Source organism: Mastigoproctus giganteus, chromosome 11 (assembly GCF_048544385.1).
Source record: "Mastigoproctus giganteus isolate SK-2022 chromosome 11, ASM4854438v1, whole genome shotgun sequence".
Lineage (NCBI taxonomy): Eukaryota > Metazoa > Arthropoda > Arachnida > Uropygi > Thelyphonidae > Mastigoproctus > Mastigoproctus giganteus.
In genome coordinates, this window is record NC_143585.1 from 14,459,094 (window position 1) to 14,480,051 (window position 20,958).

Consider the following 20,958-nt stretch of genomic DNA (forward strand, 5'->3'; position numbering starts at 1 on the left):
TTAGCCAGTGGAGTTCAAACATACCTATTAAAATTCAAAGAAACATAATTACCTCACAATCCATAACAATAATCAGAATTTGCAATGGAAGCACTCAGAATTTTAAAAGATAAGCTTATTAAGAACAATATTCCATACAGGTTCATAGATAAAAACTTAAATAATTAAAATGACACAATATGGGTAGAATAGCAAACTTTGACAGAACCATTTTGTATATGGTGTATATATTTTTGTAAATAAAGTTAATCTCTGCTTACATGGACTGTACAATCCCCCTAGTATGTAAAAGAGAACACCCTCCAGAAGGGCAGCTTCGTGTGGCTTACTACTTTTTTTGTAACTAGTTTCATCTTAAATTTTTTTTTTTGCTTGGTTCTGCTATTTTGCAAACATTATTGTAGAGGACCATTACCACATTGATAGATGTTGGACCGTGAGAGGTTGCCACCTTTGCCCTTGACTAGGGCGGTAAACTCTAACAATCATTCTCATTTTGTGGTTAGTGCTGTCTCGGGGCAAATGGGTAAGTCCTTGCAGGAAGATAACTTGATAATTGGCCTTTTGTCTTAAATTTCACGGCAGCTACCATCAATAACTTTAAAGAATAGGTAACCTAACGTAGATGCCACAGTTTCCTGTACATAAAATTAATCCACGTTTGTAAACTTTTGACCCTAACACATTAATATTTAAATTCAAAAAAAAAAAAAAAAAAAAAAAATGGACAGAAACCTATTGAAACATTAATGGCAGCATATATATACTATTTCTGTACTGTACTGTAATAGTGAAACGGTGTGGCATCCTGAAGAGATATCGTTTAGCATATATCTGCCAGTTATCTAGTAATTTCTAATTTTTAAGTAAAACTTTTCTAAACGTAAGTTGGATCGTTACTTTTAAATTTAAAATTCAGTTATTAAGGCTGTGAGCCTATTTAATTGTAAAACTACTCAGAAAGTAAGTACGATGGTTAATATTTTAAACTTTAAATTTAACATATATAAAAATTGAATCCTCAAGGCTAGAGAGACTATTCAGAAAGCAAATTTGATGGTTAATATTGTAAAATTAACATTTTTAAAAAATTAAATTCTTAAAGCTAATAAATCTAGGAATATAAAACTATTCAGAACACTAGTTTGATAGTAAATTGTATAAAAAAAAAAAAAATAATAAGAGTTCTTAAAGCTAGTAAGTCTATTATTATCAAACTAATCAGAACTTTAGTTTTATAGTGAATATTTTAAATTTTAGATTTTAATAAAAATTGAGTTCTTAATGCTAGTGAGGCTATTATGGTAAATACTATTCAGAACATAAAATTGATGTGGTTAATATTTTAAAATTGCAAAAAATTGAGCTCTTAAGGCTAGTGAGGTTATTATTGTTAATAGTTGATGGTAGATTTAAGAGTAGACATAAAAAATATTTGGTTACACAAAGAGACAAAGATAACTCCAAATTCCAAATACCTACCTAATCCAGGGCCATTACTAATATGGACGGGAACTTGCAAACCCGGATTCCCTGAGCACCAACTGTATTTTCTACAATCATATTCTATTTGCTATTCTTCCCCTTAAATCTTTTCAACACTCTGAGCTATTAGTGCAATACAAGGGCAGGAGTGTCTATTGCTGTCCTAAGTACTTACCTAACTTCACCTCCCACTGGCTGTATAGCCAGATATGGAATACGGGCAGAAACTACCCACACTTAGAAATGTCAATACAAAAAAAATATTTATTTACTGCTTTATCTTTGCAGCCTGCACAAGGTAGGCAAGTATTTGAGAACAATTACAATAAAAATGATAGCTTACAAACCACTTGAATATATATAAAATAGATTAGTCAAAATCTAAATGTTATTGATTGCAAATCTGTTGAACTATGTGACTACTCTTTTCGCCACTCAACTGCTATGCTTGTCTAGTGAAAATTCATGCAGTTACGTTGTGGAGAGCATAGTGTGTCAAATAGTGGATGAATCTACAGACGTCAGTGATACAGCTCAATTGCTCGTTTTTGTTCATATGGCTTTTGATGATTCTGCCACTAAAGAAGAACTGCTGGGTATGGTTTCCTCGAAAGAAAGAACTGGAGGTGTTGATATATTTAACACATTCAAAAATTTTATTGAAAAAATTAAATTACCACTATTTAAGCTCATATCATTAACAGCAGATGAAGCTAAAGCAATGACGGGGCATCTTAACGGATTCATCGCACTGTGCCAAAAGGATGATGAATTCCTAGATTTTTTGAGTTACCACTGTATCATCCACCAACAAGCGTTAGCTAGCAAAAGATTAAATACTAAAATTGTCGTGGACATAGCTTTCAAAATTGACAATCTCTTCAAAGGAGAATTTTCAAAATGCAACTCGATGAAAATGAACCAGATCTGATATTACACACAGATGTAAGGTGGCTGAGTCGGTGTAAGTTTCTACAGAAATTTTGAAATTTACTGAATGAAATTAAAAAATTTGTTGATCAAAGGGAGATGATTATCAACAGCTACAAGATATGGAGTGATTGTGTGAGCTGCCTCTTTTGGCAGATTTTACCAAGAAATTAAGTGATCTGAATTTGGAATTACAAATAAAAAATAAAAAATGTGGTTTTATTTACAGAAATACTACTAATCATAAAAATGTGATTAGTAGTATTTCTGCATATAAATATCAAATTTTGGCAATAGCTAAGGACTCGAAGAAAAAAAAATCCGATCATTTTGCAAATATGCAAGATGATTTGGAAAAATATCCTGTTTTTGAATTTAATAGCAAGAAATATGTTTCTAAAATTGAGAAAGTTGTGGATGATTTTGAAACCAGATTCAGTGATTTTAAAACAATTGAGTTTTAAAATCACTGAATCTGATTTTAAAATTGAAGACATTGTTCAATATATTTCTTATCCATTTAATGTTGACTTAGATACAAAACAAACTGCAGAAAAAAAAAAAAAAAAAAAAAAAAATCGCCGAGATTTTTCACATGGAGAAAATATTACTTGAAAATGAAATAATTATATTTTGAAATGATATCTTCCTAAAAGCCAGATCATCAGAAAAAGACTTTTAGAAATATGTTTGCAGAAAAGTACCCAAATGTAAAAAAATGGTATGAACTTTTAAATTCCTGTTTTGGTTCCACAGTATAACCCCAATTTTGAAACCTTGGCAGATGACATAAAGACACAATTGTCACATAAATTAAAAATTTAAATATGTATGAATTTAAAAGAGAATTCTGAATTGTATTTAATTTTAAAATTTATAAACAACATTAGCATTAGCAAGGGCACATGATGCAAAAAAGCAAGCTTGTATAGCATCAGCAAAAAAAAAAAAACACACCCCCTTCTCATTTCACCCATTCACTCACTCCAAATGTTTGTCCAGTTCTGCCTTGAATCTATTTAAGCTATCAACTTCCACAACGACAGATGGAAGTCTGTTCCAGCAATCAACCACCCGCTGGCTAAAGGCAATTTCTGCACATCTATCCTACAACTGTCTTTCCTCAATTTGAATTTATGCTCTCTCAGATGATTATTCTGAGCAAGAGGAAGAATCCCATCAGCATTGAGCATGCTCAAACCATTCAAGGGCTTTATACACTTCAATCAGATCACCCCACAGGTGCCTAGCCTCCAGACACTGTAATTTGCAAAACTTAAGCCTTTCTTCGTAAGGGCAACCCTTTGTTCCATTCACTAATCTTGTTGAAAAATTGAACATTTTTCAATATGTGCTGATTAACTTTTTTTAACCATGTGCAATGAAATTCTTGAGATGGTAGATCGCGGCACATTTTGAATAAAAAAAGTAGATCGCATCATAAATTAAGTTGGTGACCCCTGCTATATGCAATCCACTAGCAAATTTTCAGTAAAATGATGTTTTCCAGTACAGTTTCTGCAGGCTTTTCAAATTAGATAAGCTATTCACAAGTTACAGGACCAAATGGAGACCAAATTTTATGGTATACGTATATGAAATAATCCATACTAAAATGCATATAAATCCCATATCACAGGTTGGTGAAAAATAGCAAATATAAAATACTTTATATTTTTAAGAATCAGATACAGAATTAACAAGGATATACTGTATTAGAAATTTGAGTATACTCACATTGGTGTAGTAGTTGCAGGCCCACCTGATGAAATTATGGCCTGCGAGTTGCTAGTGCCACTTGTACTACTATGACTTACACCTCTCCTTACATCCCATAAACGGAGGGTATGTTCAAAGCCTCCAGAGGCCAGTACAGAATTGTCTCCATTAAAACACATTGTATATACAGTTTCTGTGTGTCCTCTGAGTTCCTTTATTTGCGAACCTGAGCCTATATCCCAAATTTTTATTCTCCTATCTTCACCTATTGAGAGAGAAAAAAAAAAAAAAAAGATGCAACTGCAATTTTTTAAATCTTTAGCAATATTTCTCAAAAAAAGCAATATTTCCCTTATTCAAAAAATTGATTACAACTGTGACCAAAGTAGTTGACATCAAGGATGAGGCCAATTTCCTAAAGAATGCTTTCAAACTTCATGATGAAAAACACATGCAATCTGTTTGAAAAAGTAAATAAATAAAAAAAATAATAATAATAATTTATGCTAGCATCAAGCATGCAAAACATTTTTCAACTTAAAATGCTGTTAAACTAGGAGTGGGTGTGCTGGCAACTTATTTGGTCTTCAATTTAAATCTGCATTGTTGATTGTTTTTAATATCTAATATTTTAGATATTAAAATATATTAAAAAAATTTTTAAAATTAAAAAAAGATATCTAATATCTTTAATATTTAATATCTTATATATAAGGTCAGAATAAATGAGAGAATTATACAGAACACCATTTAAACCATTTCTTGTCTCTTGTTTCCAAAAATACCAATAACTGCAACACAATTCAACAAAAGTATACCTCATGTGATAAACTTTTTGGTGAACCCACTACACCAAAAAAGTCATGTGTTAGTCATTCTGTTTAATTACAATCATTATAATATTTATCATTCTTCTCCCATATACTTTCTTTTACGTATCTCTCTTCACAAGTGACACCACATTTGCAAGTCTTACATAACAATACATATGAAGTGTGCAAGCTTGTGCAACAATATTGCATTAAAATCATGTTTAATCTATGAATTTCTTTTTCCCATATAAACTGTATGGAAAAAAGGTATAATTGCTGGATTTTTGTTTGCCTCATTTTAATGAAATTTGGGATGGCTTGACAAATCTTTCCAAAAGAACTGAATACAAAATTTTATGAAAATACATCCACTGGGAGTCAAGCTGTTACAAGTAGACAGAGACAGACAAATGGACACGGCAAAGATAGTAGGTGCTTAGCATGTATATGGGAACATGCCTAAAATTTAACCCTATATCAAGCTGTTGTTGTTATTTGGTTTTTAGGAGCATTAGCAACTAAAGACATATTGCTCTGGGGATATGTGGTGGTCATTCCCTGACTTTTCTGCATCCATTTTATCCACTTTAGTTTTAATTTGATGGAGTTTGTTACAAGTATGTTCTCTCCAAATCTATATCCATTCAAGATTGCGTGCTTTTTTTTTGGATTGTGTTCTTAAAATTCACATAGAGAACAGGATGGCAACAAATGGTCAGTTTGTTTTGCATTCTGCTCCGTATTTGGTGGTCACAGGATCTAACCCCAGTCTAATCAAGAAGCGTGTGCTCCGCACTGCTGCTCTTGCCCACCTGGCTACGGAGGTGCCCCCTATATCAAGCACTAGGCTTCTCATGCCATGGTCATGGGTGGTTGCTAGATGTCTGACACATCCCATTAGACTTTTAATGCATATGAACATTTTTTTGCTCTTTTTTTATCTTGTTTAACAACATTGAAGTAAAATTCTGAAATGTCACTTTTGTGGGTTATAGAGGTGACATCCAATCACTTTGTAACTTAATTGGAAAAAAAGGACAATTTTCAAACCTCAACTATTAAAAATTTATAATGTGGCTGCATACAAATATTCAGAAATGACTTTTTTTACTGCCAATAAGCTATAATAAGGCCACCATAGTCGAGTAGTCAGGCAATACATGTTTGAGTGACTGGGGTTCAAACCCATAACTACTAAATACAGTGCTGTTTCTTATATTCCCTCTATCTTGTGAACTCTTCTGACTGTGTGGACATCCCAGAGTATAAACAGATCGGAAAATTTATTTATTTATTACATATTACAATCAAAAATATAGCAGTTAAATTTCAAATAAAAAAGGCTTAAAGCCTTTCATAACATCTGCCTCTACATGTTTCATTTTCAGGAGCTATAGTGACGTGATTGAGGCTTAATGACACAACAGCAGCTAAGGCCTAAAGGTGTCTCTATGATTCACTTCAATATAGGATTATGAGTAGCAACGTTGATGTTAATTAAATGCAGTGATAAAGTTTGATCTGTCTAAGGAAGAAAAAAGCTCTGTAAAATTTACTGCATTTCCTAGACACTGTAGTGATAGAGCGGCCTGTAGGTTTGGAAGAGTCTGTAAAGTACTAGACCTGATATTAGAGTAACAGGGAAAGTCAATTAAGATATGCTTGGCAGTGAGCTGGATTTTATTTGAAGTGCACTGAGGTAGACTTTCACACAAAAATAAATGGAAATGACTAAGATAACTGTGTTCAATCTGTAAATGTGCTAACAACTTTCTCTTGTCTGATTCAGTGGGAGCTAGAAATCCATTTTATCCACTTTAGTTTTAATTTGATGGAGTTTGTTACAAGTATGTTCTCTCCAAATCTATATCCATTCAAGATTGCGTGCTTTTTTTTTGGATTGTGGTCTTAAAATTCACATAGAGAACAGGATGGCAACAAATGGTCAGTTTGTTTTGCATTCTGCTCTGCTGTTTCATTTTCCAGAATACTAGATTGTCCTAGTATCCAGCAGAGTGTTATTTCTTTACAGTGGTAAAGGCAACTTTTGGTGTGTAATATCAGAAGGGAAGAGGAAAGTTCATTTCTAATAGTCAATAATGCACTGAGGAAATCTGTACAAATTATGGCCAGCCATAAAGAAACACCGCAGATTTTTATTAAGGCTAAGCTGGATTGCATACAACTCAGTTGTCAGTATGCTACATTCCAGAGGAATGTGAAATACTGTCTATAAAGGAAGGAAAAATGGCTGCTGCACCAATATAGTTTGTGCACCATTGGTGTATATTATGCATTTATAGGAATTGTCTGAAATATGTGCAGCATGCATTTGTTAGAAACTATGGGCTGGTAAATTATTCTTTCCCACTGATAGAGTCATCCCAGTGAGAAATGAGTCTACCATGGCAGATCTGGTAAGTAAGTATCCCGATGGGTGTGACTGAAATCCAATTTCCAGTTAAGCAGCTGTGTTTCAGGCAAAGACTTGCAGGGTGAGGCTCTCTAAGCTTTGTCTCATAGAAAGGAAACCACTGAGGATCGAAGAGATAATTACAACTTGGATGAGTAGGAAAGCCAATATCTTTACAGCATATAGACATATGAGTGTTTGCCTTCTAAGAGATAATGGGGTTCATTAGCTTCAATATAAAAACTGTGCACTGAGGAGGTTCTATGAGCTCCAAGAGCTATCAAAAGAGCCTGAATTGTATTAAGTTGTTGCAAAACACTTTCCTGATTGAGGCAAATACCAGAGGTCCATAATCAAGTTGCAATCTAATTAATGCCTTATAGAGATGTAAAAGTGAGTCTGTCTCTAGATATTTTTGTAGACCATCTGTGAGGGAGGTCTAAGTCTACATAGGCATAAGTGTGTATCATCTTTATTCAAAAACTCTAGCAGTTGCTCTAGAAAATGCAATGTAAAATTGACCAGGTGAAGAGAAATTAATTGGAAATACCATTAGTATTAACAGTGGCAACTGATGCAAGAAAGCAAGTTTATACAGAATCAGCCCAAAAAAATTCCAATTTTACCTATTAATTCCCTCCAATGGTTTGTCTAGTTCTTTATTGAATTTATTCCAACTATCTACTTCCACAACAACTGATGGAGGCTAATAACGACAATCAACCACCCATTTGAAAGCAAATTTCTGCACATCTATATTGAAACCATCATTCCTCAATTTGAATTTATGCCCCTTTATGTGAATAGCCTGAGCAAGAGGAAGAATCCCATCAGCACTGGGTTTGCTTGAGCCATTCAAGACCTTAAACACCTCAATCAGATCACCTTGCAGGTGCATAGTCTCTGCAGCCATTGCAACTCGCAGAACTCAAGCCTTTTTGGTAAGGGCACCCTTTTTGTTCTGACCAGCTTCATCGTCCTTCTCTCTCTATCCCATTCAAGCAAACTCTACATCCACCCTAAAATGAGGCCTCCAGTACTCAAGATGTGGTCTGACCATTGTGTAATATGATGTGATAATCACCTCCTTATTGCTTATAGCAAAATTCCAGCATATCATCGACTCCATGAGTTGTCATGTCTGCACTGCTTAGAGAACTTCATATCTGACTAAACAATTACCCCAGGTCCTTTTCATTTCCCACTATTGCCATTTTTCAGCCTGCCTACATAATTTTACTAGATCTTGTTGAAGTAGCATACTGTTATTAAAAATCCTGCCAAACTTTGTATCATCTGCAAACTTAGACATTAAGCCTGATATACCTTCTTCAATATCATTAATACAGAAAACAATAGGCTCAGCACCAAACCCTGTGAAATTACACTAATAACTTTAGTCCACAAAGAGCAGTGTCCATTGATAACTACCATCCCTTTATCCATAGCAGTAATTTGCCCTTAATGCCACACCACACCAATTTGTACATCAGTCTTTTATGTACTACAGTATCAAAATCTTTCCTGAAATCTAAGTATAAGATGTCAAAATTATTTTTTGAATCCAGTGCCTTTGTTCTGCATTATAGTATCCAATCAAATTGGTCAGACAAGATCTCCACTTAACAAACCCATGCTCTGACTGAAATATAACTGCACTCCTGTCTAGATGGTCCTGCATTACTTCTTTAACCAGTGACTCCATTATTTTCCCTGGAAGAGAAGTTAAGCTAACAGGTTTATAATTACTCATGTCACCATTTGATCCCCTTTGTGAATTGGAGAAACATTTGCATATCTTCAGTCTACAGCGACCTCCCTGAATCTAAAGATCCTCTCATAATTATGGCTAAGGGTTTACTGACCTCCTTCGGTGCCTCACTTAATATAATCGGACAGATTTCATTCACCTAAAGTGCCTTTTTTAAATTTAACTTGAACAATTTCTCTTGCACTTTCCTCTCAGTTATCACAAAATCATTTATCTCCCAGTTAAAGTTTGATAAACTTCTGGCATCAATTTCACTAAAGAATTCCTCATGTGTAAATGTTGATACAAAATACCTATTCAATTTGTCAGCAACCTGAGCAGGATCATCAACAGTTAAAACATCTATATCAAGTGGGCAAATGTGATTCATCCCCTTCCTTCTAGTGTTTACATAACTAAAAAAAGTCTTTCATTTTTTCTTTGCATCCTTTGCCAAAGATTTCTCATAACCTCCATTGTGGCTTGATTGCAGACTAGTTTATATCTACCATAGGCTTCTGTATCACCTGATAATTTATATACATCACATGCATATATCTTCTCTGCCACATGTCTCATTATATCATCTGACATCCGTCTGGTCTATATGCCTTAAACCAGTGGTTTTCAACCTTTTTTTAATAACAGCACCCCTAAGTAATTTATTTTATTTTGAGGATCTAACAGGCAGAAAATCAATTTTCTGCCTGTTAGATCCGATTCTCTCTCTGTAAATATATATATGTTATATGATATTTATTACAATAATATAATTACAAAAAGTACATTTCATAATACGAATTATATATATATACAGTATATAATTTTATTCTTTATATAGAGGTACTAAGTAAACATCAATTATAGATCACCACAAAATTAAAAAGATACTGTACACCTTTTTATAATGAAATAAATATATAAATTAAAAATAATAAGTTTAAGTAACTTAAACCCAAATTACACGGCACCCCTGGAATGTTGTTGCAGCACCCCGGTTGAAAACCACTGCCTTAAACAACAGTTCTTAGTTGGTATGAAAAGCCAACAGCTTCTATGATTATCCCTGAATGCTTCTAATTTAGAACCGATTGTTGGTAACACTGCTGATCCCACTATATTCTCCTTTGTGAAAGCAAAAACCCTTCCCTTTAACATTAATGGTAATTATATCTTAAGTAAATCCCAAATTAATACACTGTGATCACTGTCACTTAGTGATTCTTTCATGTATAGTTGTTATTATTTGGTTTTCAGGAGCATTAGCAACTAAGGCCATACTGCTCCAGGGATATGTGGTGGTCATGGGCTCGAACCCCGGCCTAATCAAGAAGTGTGTGCTATGCACTGCTGCTCCTGCCCACCTGGCTACAGAGGCGCCTTTATGTAGAGAGTCTTGCATGTGGAATCACCATTGATAATCAGATCAAGTATATTGCTCTCTCTTGCCTCTCTAACCTGTTGCTGTAGAAAACAATCATCCAATAAATCCACGTCTTTCTAGTGTTTGAGTTACCAAACCACAAGTTCCAGTCATCTGGAAAGTTAAAATCACCCATTATAAGACATTCTAAATTACTATCCCACTCCATTTCTCTGTATAGTTGTTTGTTGTACTCATCACAGTCATCAGGCCTATAATGCAATCCCATTCTTATTTTTATTTTCCCAGTACTTGTCATACCAAACTGACTGAGCATTGCATTGGCCACCTGTGTCAACTAAATGCACTGCCTCAGATTTTGTACTTCTTAACAAAGTGCATACCCCCCCCCCCCTCCTGTTCTGTCTGTCCTTTCTATATACATTATACTCACCATATTAAAATTCTGCATCCCTTATATCTGAGTGACACTATGTCTGATATCCCAACAATGTCTGCATTTGATGACTCAACCAGCACTTCAAATTCATCAAATTTATTTACAATGCTCCTAGCACTGGTGTACATGCAATTATACACACACACCTGTTCTTACTCTTAGCTACTCTAAACACAGCCTGTGTATTTTCTTGGTTACTATAACATAAGCCTTGAAATCCATCCCCGGTACCTTGCTTTCCAAACTGCTGCATGTTCTAACAGAAGCAGTGCAAGAACCACTTTCACTGCAGCTATAGTTAATCTATTATTCTGTGTATTCCCCACAATTTAGCAGTTTTCCAACCCACCTAACAATGCCCTGACAGTATACTATAAGCAAATATTCTTGCACCCTTTCTATTTAAGTGTACCCTATCCCTGTAGAAGCAGTGTCTCCTGTTAACAAGCAGAAACCAAGCTGAGAAAAATTCTACACCATGAGCCTTGCACAGTCTCTCCAGGACAAAATTGGTCAAGAAGGTTCTCATCATGTACTACTTCCTTTTGTGTGTAGGCAGAATTGCAAACATGCTAAAATTTAACCTTAACTCATGAGTTTTATCCAACATTGCCCTATACTTATTAAGTAAGTCCTCAGATATCTTACTCCTAATTCCATCAGCCCCAACGTGTACAACAATATCACCTTTTGTGATTTTAAAATATGATATCAACGTTTGCCTCTGGCAGACTTACCCTAGTCCTATTCCACAATATATTTCCCAACAGAATCACCAACAATAACCGCCTCCTATGGGATCAGTGTATTCTGCCTTGGTGGTTGCTCCTGTATTGTGTGATGTGTAAGCTATGGCATTAAGGTGGAAAGCTGAGAGACTGATGAGGCACCAATTTAATTCCTTCAAGGGCATCCACTCTGTTTACACTGAACACACTCACAAAAACATCCCTCTTGGCTATAGCATGTCCCACTCCAGATCTGCAAACACCAAACAAGTAGTACATTTTGTAAGGCTGCAATTTAGAGGAAAACCTCCCTCAGCTCTCCCCCAAGCCATAGCACTCCTACTTTGAGCCCTTTGCTTTGCTGCTCTGGTCAAGATTTGATTTTATTACAAGACCTAGTGATTTTTTTTCATTCCCATATCTAGTGATTTTATCACAAGATTTGGGAATGCAGCATGTTTCAGCCAAGTTTGTGCCTTGCATTGTCACTGATGATCACGCAGCAACAAGTTCTGGCACATTAGGATGTTTGTCAATATGCTGTTGCTGACCTACACTTTGGTTTCTTCCATCATTACTGGAACATCAATGGAAGACCCATATTTCCCAAGAAGTGAAGATCATGCCAATGATATTTTTCTGACTCATAGGGCACTGTTTATTTATGAATTTGTCTTGCATGTCTTAAGTACCAGAAATGCTACAAAACAGTTCTATAATGATTGAGCACTTTAGAGAAAATGGCTGAAAAAGTGTGCTTCAAGGAATTGGCACTTGCATAATGACAATTCCCTTCCTCACTTGGTACTTTCCATTCATGAATTTATTGCGAAGCAGTGCATCACTATGGTCCCCCAACCACACTCATTGTATTTATCTGCCCCTGTGAAAGGTCACAGATTTGCAACAACTGAGGAAATTATTCAGATTGAAACACAGGAGCTATTAGCAATTCCAAAAGATACTTATCAGGAATGTTTCCAGAAGTTGCAGACAAGAAAAATTCATGTATACAGTGTCAAGGAGAGTTCTTTGAAAGGACATCTCCACCTGAATAGCAGGTAAGTTTCATCATCTCCCAAATACAAATTCAGTTTCCAAACTTTTTGATCACACCTCATATGCCTTTTACTATTATTATTATTATTAGTAGTAGTAGTAGTGGCAAATGATGCAAGAAAGCACACTTATACAGCATTAGCAAAAATTTCACCAAATTTCACAAAACTTCCCATTTCACCTGTCTATTCCCTCTAATGGTTTACCCAGTTCTTGAATTTATTCAAACTACCCACCTCTACAACACCTGATGGAAGCATATTCCACCAATCATACCTGGAACATGGAGAGAGCAACAAATCACTACAATGACTACTACTTTTGTGTGGCAAATATATCAAAGTTTAAAAGTCTGTAGCATATCCCAACATACCATTCTCTATTGCTCTAGTGCCAAGCAATGAAACATAACCATTCCAATCTGCCTTCTTGAGAAGTCTTCAGAATTGGCAGTCTGTACAAGTAAAGGGCCAAATTTCCTTGATCAAAAAAGAATCAGATGACTTGGTGAATGATATGGGTCTAAACAAATTCAATGCAAAGCTCTTGACTTGTTTAAAAGAGTGGAATCTACTGAATCTTGGCTACCAGACTTCTGCATACAGAACAAAACATTCAGAATCCCCGCACCATAGTTTTCATTTGATTGGTCTTTATGAAGAAACTAGTATTAGTTGGAACAATGCAGAACAGTGATGTCTTCTCATAAACAGTTCAAGTAGAAGTCTGAAAGCTGTGTTGCTTCCAAATGGGTATATAAACTCACTGATTCCTATTTATATACCAAATAATACCAAAAGAATTGGAAACAAAAAACAATTTTAATATCATATACTTAAAGAGTTCAGAAAAGCTTTTGACACCATATAAAAGACTGATGTACAAATTGGAGCTGTGTGGCATCAGGGGTAAGTTAATGCTATTGGAAAAGGGATAGTTGCGTAGGAGAAGACAGAAAGTGGTCATCAATGGGAATTGCTCTTCTTGGACTACTGTTATTAGTGGAGTGCTCCAGGGTTTCAAAAGCATACAGAAATCTGCTTTCAGTAATTTCAGCCAGAAGTTAGTTTGAATAAATTTAAGAACTAGATGAATTATTAAACGGACAGGTGATGTGGGAGTGGCTGATACTGTAGTATAAGCTTACTTCATTGCATCATTTGCTACTACTAATACATAATGAAAAATACCAAGAAATGCAGATAAATCAAAACTTTTTTGAAAATTTCTTCCACACTGCTATCATATATGCAGTTCACCAGATACTGTAAACTCTGTAAACTCAGTACGTTTTACAAAAAAATTCAATATTTTATAATTCAGAAATATTAAGAAAGCAATTCAGCACTTGTTTCAATGATCACATTTGTTTTTAAGAATCCATGCAGAAAAGAATGACATTTCTTTCTTTATAAGAAGTTTGTGGGACTATCCTATCCTTTAATCTGTTTTTGCAGCCCGAAAGATTTTAACTGTAAAAATGCAATGGTCTTAGTTCTACAGCAGAACAAACTTGCCTTTGCAACAAGTTACCACTAGGGTACTACTTTCAAAAAGATAGCCCTGTAAAATGGTTAACTGGCCATTTGTGCAAAAGATGAGTCTGTTATGACAGCCTGTTTCAGGACTAATTGGTAACTCATCAGACAGCAAGTGGTCTCTAGTGACAACATGCAGACAGAACAGGTGGAAAGAACTGTTTACACCTGCATGCAAAATCAGTTTTCACAGTTCTAGTATAGCTGAAAGTAACTGATGAAAGTAGTGTAATACTAGGGAACCTGTTACAAAGGCAAATTCTTTGTTTTTCTGTGAGAATTAAGATCATTACAGTTTAGATACTACTGCTCAAAAAACAAATGAAAGGACAAAATAGTCATTATAATTTTTACAGATGTGAAAAAAGTTGTTGTTTGTGCTTGATATTTATTGAAATCCACTCCTCTAAAACTGTTAAACCACTAGGCATACCTCTTTAAAACACTGAAGTTTTAAAATCTAACACTGCTCAATTCAGAGGGTTCCAGATTTTGAGGAGTTTACTGCATTTTGTTTTTTAATGAAGCTCATAGTTGGCAAAAGGTTGGAGATATACATAAATGAAAATAGCATATGATTTAAAACAATTATACAATTTGAATTAATTTATAGTTTTACTTTATACTTAACATACCTGCTGATGCTAAAAGTTGTCCATTTGGAGAAAAAGCTAAGGCAAATATGGTTGCTCTATGGCCTGAGAATGTACGAACCATTCGGCCAGTTTGTACACTCCACAGTCGCACAGTGCGATCATTCGAACCAGTTGCAACATAATTGCTATTTGGATGAAACTTTACACACTGTCAAAAAAAAAAAAAAAAAAACACACACAAAAATTAGTCAAAATTATGCATTTATATCCCAGTACAATTTTTTTGCACAATGCTAGAATATCTAATTATTTTCTGTGAATCCACTTCAAATTGATAATATTAATTGTCTTGTTCATTATGAATTTAACATTTTTGGTGGAGCACTCAGAGATATAGAATTATTTACAGGATTTTAATAGCCCACATTTATTTAAATATATATTCTGAAAATTTTATACTTCCCTAATACATAATAATGATTAGCTTTAAACTGTTAATTTGAGACAGAACTATAAAAAATTTCATCACACTGTCTTTATAGTAGAAATAAAATCTATTATTTACAAACCATAATATTCAAAACTGGGTACATGTAGAAAGACCATCTATTTATGCCTTTTCCTTAAGGGAACATAAAATTCAAACGCTCCACTAGTAATTGTAATAAATCAACATTAAATACTAGCTGAGATCTAATATTACTATTTCAAACAACAATTTATGACCAATGAGAATTAGAAAATATTTATATACAGGCAGTTCTCGCTTCATGAGTTCCGGGGTTTACGAGTTTTTTTTTTTCTCCCAAAGTATCAAGTATCAACAAAATCGAAAATATGAACATTAATTGCAAAAAATGAATGCTAAACATTCATAAATACTGCAAATGATATTAATCCATTCCAGAGAAACCATCGTATCATGAAAATATTGTAATGTGAACCCAATAACACATTGTTTTTTGGTAATTTGTTCCACGATCTCAGAAGTTGAAATTTTCACTATATAACTCTCTAAAAGGTCATTTTTATAGTGCAAATTGTATTAGTTACCAATTCAAATCAATAAAATGCACTACACTTTCATCATTATCATATGTTCTGTTATAAGAACCGATTTTGAACACCTTTGTGACATTTTTCTAAAGCACATTTCTGGAGGTCACGACCATAAAACAATAAAAACAATTTGCACTTTCTGGTTTATTGGGCTTTTATAAACGGGTAGTAAACTCGATGTTATTGCATTTGCAAAAAATACCGATAGCTGGAATTGTGTGGTTTTTTGCATTATTATGGTGAAATGTGTTTCCCCTTTACTGAAATCTTCAATCATATAAAAAATATAAATAAATTTTCAGAATTTTCTCTTCATTCCTTTTTTTTTAAGCTTCGTAAACTTGTTACTCTGTGCAAATCGTGTTAGTTGCAATTTGTGTGTTCCGCTAAACAATGCTTATGCATCTATTGAAATTTATAAAGAAAATAGAAGATTATCTTGGAAACAAACACCTCTTGAAGCATTTCTGAAGAAGACGACTCCTTGTGCAACAAACCAACGAGTGCCGAGCCAATAATAAGTGATCATCAAATGTGCATTTAGTCGATGATGAAGAATAAACATTCTTTAAAATTTGTAAGTCATAAATAATTTCTTTATTATTATAAATTTGGTTGATTTTATAGGCTACATTTTAATTTCTTTGAATGAATCAATCATTGTTTAAACATAAACTAATTGGCTAACTAATTTCATTATTGATAACGTAACCCCTAATTTTAACATTAGGTCTAGGGGATTTAATTCCCGCTTTATGAGCGTGCGCTACCAGGAATGAATTAACTCATAAAGTCGAGAACTACCTGTATTTTTATCTTCAGAGTAACATGGTATGGACATGTAAAACGGATGCAAGAAAACAGATATCCAAAGGCTATCCTGGAAGAAGGAGAAGAGGAAGACCTAGGAGGACATGGATGGATGGAGTACGGGAGTGCATGACAGCCTGATGCTTAACCGACCAAGACACCTTGAACTGCACTTTATGGTGGGAAAAAATTCCTAACAAGAAATAACTTGTAGGCTGAGGAAACCCATTGTAAATGGAAACACTCCTCTTGAAGAAAGAAGAAGTGACTGGAGGTTACTCAGGGTTATAACTTGCTTTCATTTCATCAGAGTTCCACCTAAGAAACACGTGACACATAACACAAAAAATAATTTAACCACCAGCCTGACATGCAGACATGCCAATCAAAACTGATTTGCTCATATTTGATAAGTACATTGTTCATTTTGATGTGTTGGTTTTGTTTTTAATTAAATATTTGTTAAACTACCAACTTTGAACAATTCAATAATATAAACATCCACATAATTCATCTATGATGCTACTAAAACACTGGCTCAAATCGATAAAATGCCTTTATTAAACAAAAAAACAAAAATACACGTACTGACTGTATAAACTATATATTAAAATAAAATTACAATAAAATAAAATGGTATATAATAAGAATAAAATGCAATAAAATATAAAATTAAAAAGTGCTAAAAAGATGTTTAATATCACTAAAAACCACTAAAACAGGAGCTTTCGGCAGCAGCCTTCATCAGCAATAATTGTTGCAGGTTATCTGACTATATATGTATACATATGCCCCATCAGGTCAGCGACATGAACTATGGCACCTGCCCATGGTCCACTTCTTGTGCGTTGGAGCTGAAAATGGAATGAACTACTCTAAACATTCCATCTGTCCTTAGGATAAGGGCTTCAAAGAGTGGATGAATGCGACAGCCCTTATACCTATTAAGACTATAGGTCCAGATGAACATATCCTTAAACTCACTAGCCATTTCCGGTTCCAAAAGCCATGCACTATCCACGATCACGGCTTCTTTAGTTGTAATGCCATGCCCAGTTTCCCAGGCATGTTCAGCTAAGGCTGTCCCTATCGTGTTCCCCCAGGCGATCACGCAGCCTATGTTTCGTTTCCCCCCAATCCGGACACTCAATTTCACATATATGATCCCACTAGTGTCATTACCCACAATAGGATCTTTGATTGTGGACACTACTGTGTGCAGTCTCCGACCCGGCAGCTGCACACAGTGTATCTTACACAAACGTAAAATGCCCAGATAGTAGGGAATGTATGCTGAGGCAACAGGTGTAAAAGCATCCCTGCGACTACTACTCATGTCTCTTAAACACCACTCAATAGTGCTCTGGGAGTAACTGCACGTTACTAGGTCAGTCGTAACCCCGTTTATAGTCCCGTCGCCCCTTTTCTCGGATGAAGAGCAGTGGGACCCACCCTTCCCATTAAGGCCTTAACCACACTATTTTTGTGGCAACTGGCCTGAGCAGTTTTAAAGTGTGTGCATTGGGCATGACACAGGTTTTTTGTAAACCTTAGTTTAAGTGTCAGCCTTCTCTGTACACACACACACACACACACACACACACACACACACACACACACATCTAGGAATGGAAGGCCCCCCCCACTCAACTTCCGAGGTAAATTGAATATAGGGCGAACTGCTATTCAACGAATTAAGTACTTCTGTTTCATATTCTCTTTGTATTACTGTGAACTTGTCATTGATATACCTCTTCCACGCCCGTAATGTGGGTGGACTAGAGCTCCCCAACATCCTGTCTTCGAACTCTTCCATGGCTAAATTTGCTATAATTGCACTAATAGGCGAACCCATGGCCACTCCTTGGAACTGCTGATACATAACATTTTGAAATAACATGGTGGTACTAGATAAGCATAAACTAACACCTTCACAAATGTCTTCACCACTTAGGGCTGTCCTATCCTTCAAAGTATTATTCCTACTCAAAGCCTTCCGCACACAATCCAAGCCAGGTTCAACAGGTATACATGTGAACAAAGAAACGACCTCGAAAGGTGCCATAATCTCACTCTCTTCTACCTCCAGAGCATGGATGAACTGCACAAACTCCCTGCTGTTCTTAATGGTGTAATCCGAGTGCCACACAACGGGGGATACAAGTTCAGCCAAAAACCTGGATAGCGAATGCGTCGGACTGCCCACAAATGACAAAATGGGCCTGAGAGATACCCCAGCCTTGTGCACTTTAGGCAGGTCATAAAATATAGGCAAATGACAGCCTGATGCACACAACCTCCAGGAAACCTCCTCGGATATTTTTCCCACCTTGAGCCAACTCTGGACTAATTTGTTAACTCTTTGTTCCAGCCCGCCCAGGGGGTTCCTACAAATGATCCTATACACAGACCTATCATTTAATAAACTAAGGACCTTTTCCTGATAATCATCTTTGTTCAACACTACCGCGGATCTACCCTTGTCCGCATGTAGTACCACAATACTATCATCTTGTTTTAATTCCTCTGATGCCTTTCTTTGCAGAGCTGTTAAATTGGAAGAGGCTTTGCATGCTGAACCTAACACGCACAACGTCCTAATCTGGATCTCATTAGCTGTGACCTCAGGTAGATTGGCCACAGCCCTCTCTATACCCATTGCTATATCCACTATGGGGAGTCTTAATAATTCTTTCTGTTCATTCATTAACTCCTTGTCACTCAGGTTATGAATGAATTTGCCCTGAGTGGCTACATTACTTTCCCCCACGGCTTCCTCTCTTAATCTATTATATTTATTCACTTGCCTTTCCTATATCCATCCGAGATCCGAGCAGCTTTGGCCATCACTGTTCTGGATACCCTGGTCCAATGTACTAATTCCAAACATTTACTTAAACACCTGGAACTCATTTCTTTACACCTCCTGGTATACATCAAATCTTTATGCAATTTACCAATCCTGATACCCGCCAACTTTCTCTGGCATATCATATTAGCATGCTTTAGTCGACTGTCTTGAAATGGTAATTTCACGCTAAACCCATTACAGGAGTGGAAGAGGTATATCGATGACAGGTTCACGGTAATACAAAGATGATATGAAACAAAAGTACTTAATTGGATGAATAACAGTTCGCCCTATATTCAGTTTACTTCGGAAGTTGAGCAGGGGGCCCTTCTGTTCCTAGATGTGTGTGTTTACAGAGAAGGCCGACACTTGAAAACTAAGGTTTACAGAAAACCTATGTGCCTCGGCCAATACACACTTTAAAATTGCTCAGGCCAGTTGCCACAAAAATAGTGTGGTTAAGGCCTTAATGGGAAAGGTAGGGTCCAACTGCTCTTCGTCTGAGGAGAGGAGCGATGAGACTAAATGGGTTATGGTTGACCTAGTAATGTGTGGTTACCCCCAGAGCATTATTGACGGGTGTTTAAGAGATATGAGTAGCAGTCGCAGGGATGCTTTTACACTTCTTGCCACCGCAAACATTCCCTACTATCCAGGCATTTCAGAATCCATTTCTAGTATTTTACGTTCGTGTAAGATACTGTGTGCAGCTGCTCCACAATCAAAGATCCTATTGCAGGTAATGACAATAGTGGGGTGGGGTCGTATATTAAATTGAGTATCTGGATTGTGGGGAAAATGAAACGTAGACTGCATGATTGCTTAGCATTAGCATTAGCAGAGGCATTTGATGCAAAAAAGCAAGCTTATGCAGCATCAGCCAAAAAAAAAAAAAAAAAAAACCCACTTCCACTTCACCCCTCTGTTCGTTCAAAATACCTGTCCAGCTGAGCCTTAAACTTATTTAGGCTATCAACCTCCACTACAGGGGATGGAAGTCTTCCACCAACCAACCACCCGCTGGCTAAAGGCAAATTTCCGCACGTCTATCCTACATCTGTCTTTCCTCAATTTGAATTTATGCCCTCTCAGGTGATTCTTCTGAGCTAGAGGAAGAATCCCATCACCATTGAGCATGCTCAAACCATTCAAGGCTTTATACACCTCTATCAGATCACCTCGCTGGTGCCTAGTCTCCAGACACTGTAATTTGCAAAATTTAAGCCTGTCTTTGTAAGAGCACCCCTTTGTTCCATTCACTAATCTTGTTGCCCTTCTCTGTACTCGTTCCAGCAGCTCTACATCCTTCTTGAAATGAGGCCTCCAGACCTGTATACAGTACTCTAGGTGTGGCCTGACCATTGCCTTATACAAGGGAATAATCA

General features: G+C 35.8%; 1 protein-coding gene across 2 annotated transcripts in view; it reads right to left on the minus strand.

The window, feature by feature from the left end:
• Positions 1-20,958, minus strand: part of LOC150077731 (TAF5-like RNA polymerase II p300/CBP-associated factor-associated factor 65 kDa subunit 5L) — a 157,697-nt gene that overhangs the window by 22,990 nt on the left and 113,749 nt on the right. For both annotated transcript variants that reach the window (XM_090384735.1, XM_090384734.1), the window contains exons 12-13: positions 14,893-15,061; positions 4,153-4,399 (exon numbers count right to left, since the gene is read on the minus strand). In XM_090384735.1, coding sequence (XP_090240861.1) covers positions 4,153-4,399; positions 14,893-15,061 — 416 coding nt within the window. The remainder of the gene's footprint in view (positions 1-4,152; positions 4,400-14,892; positions 15,062-20,958) is intronic.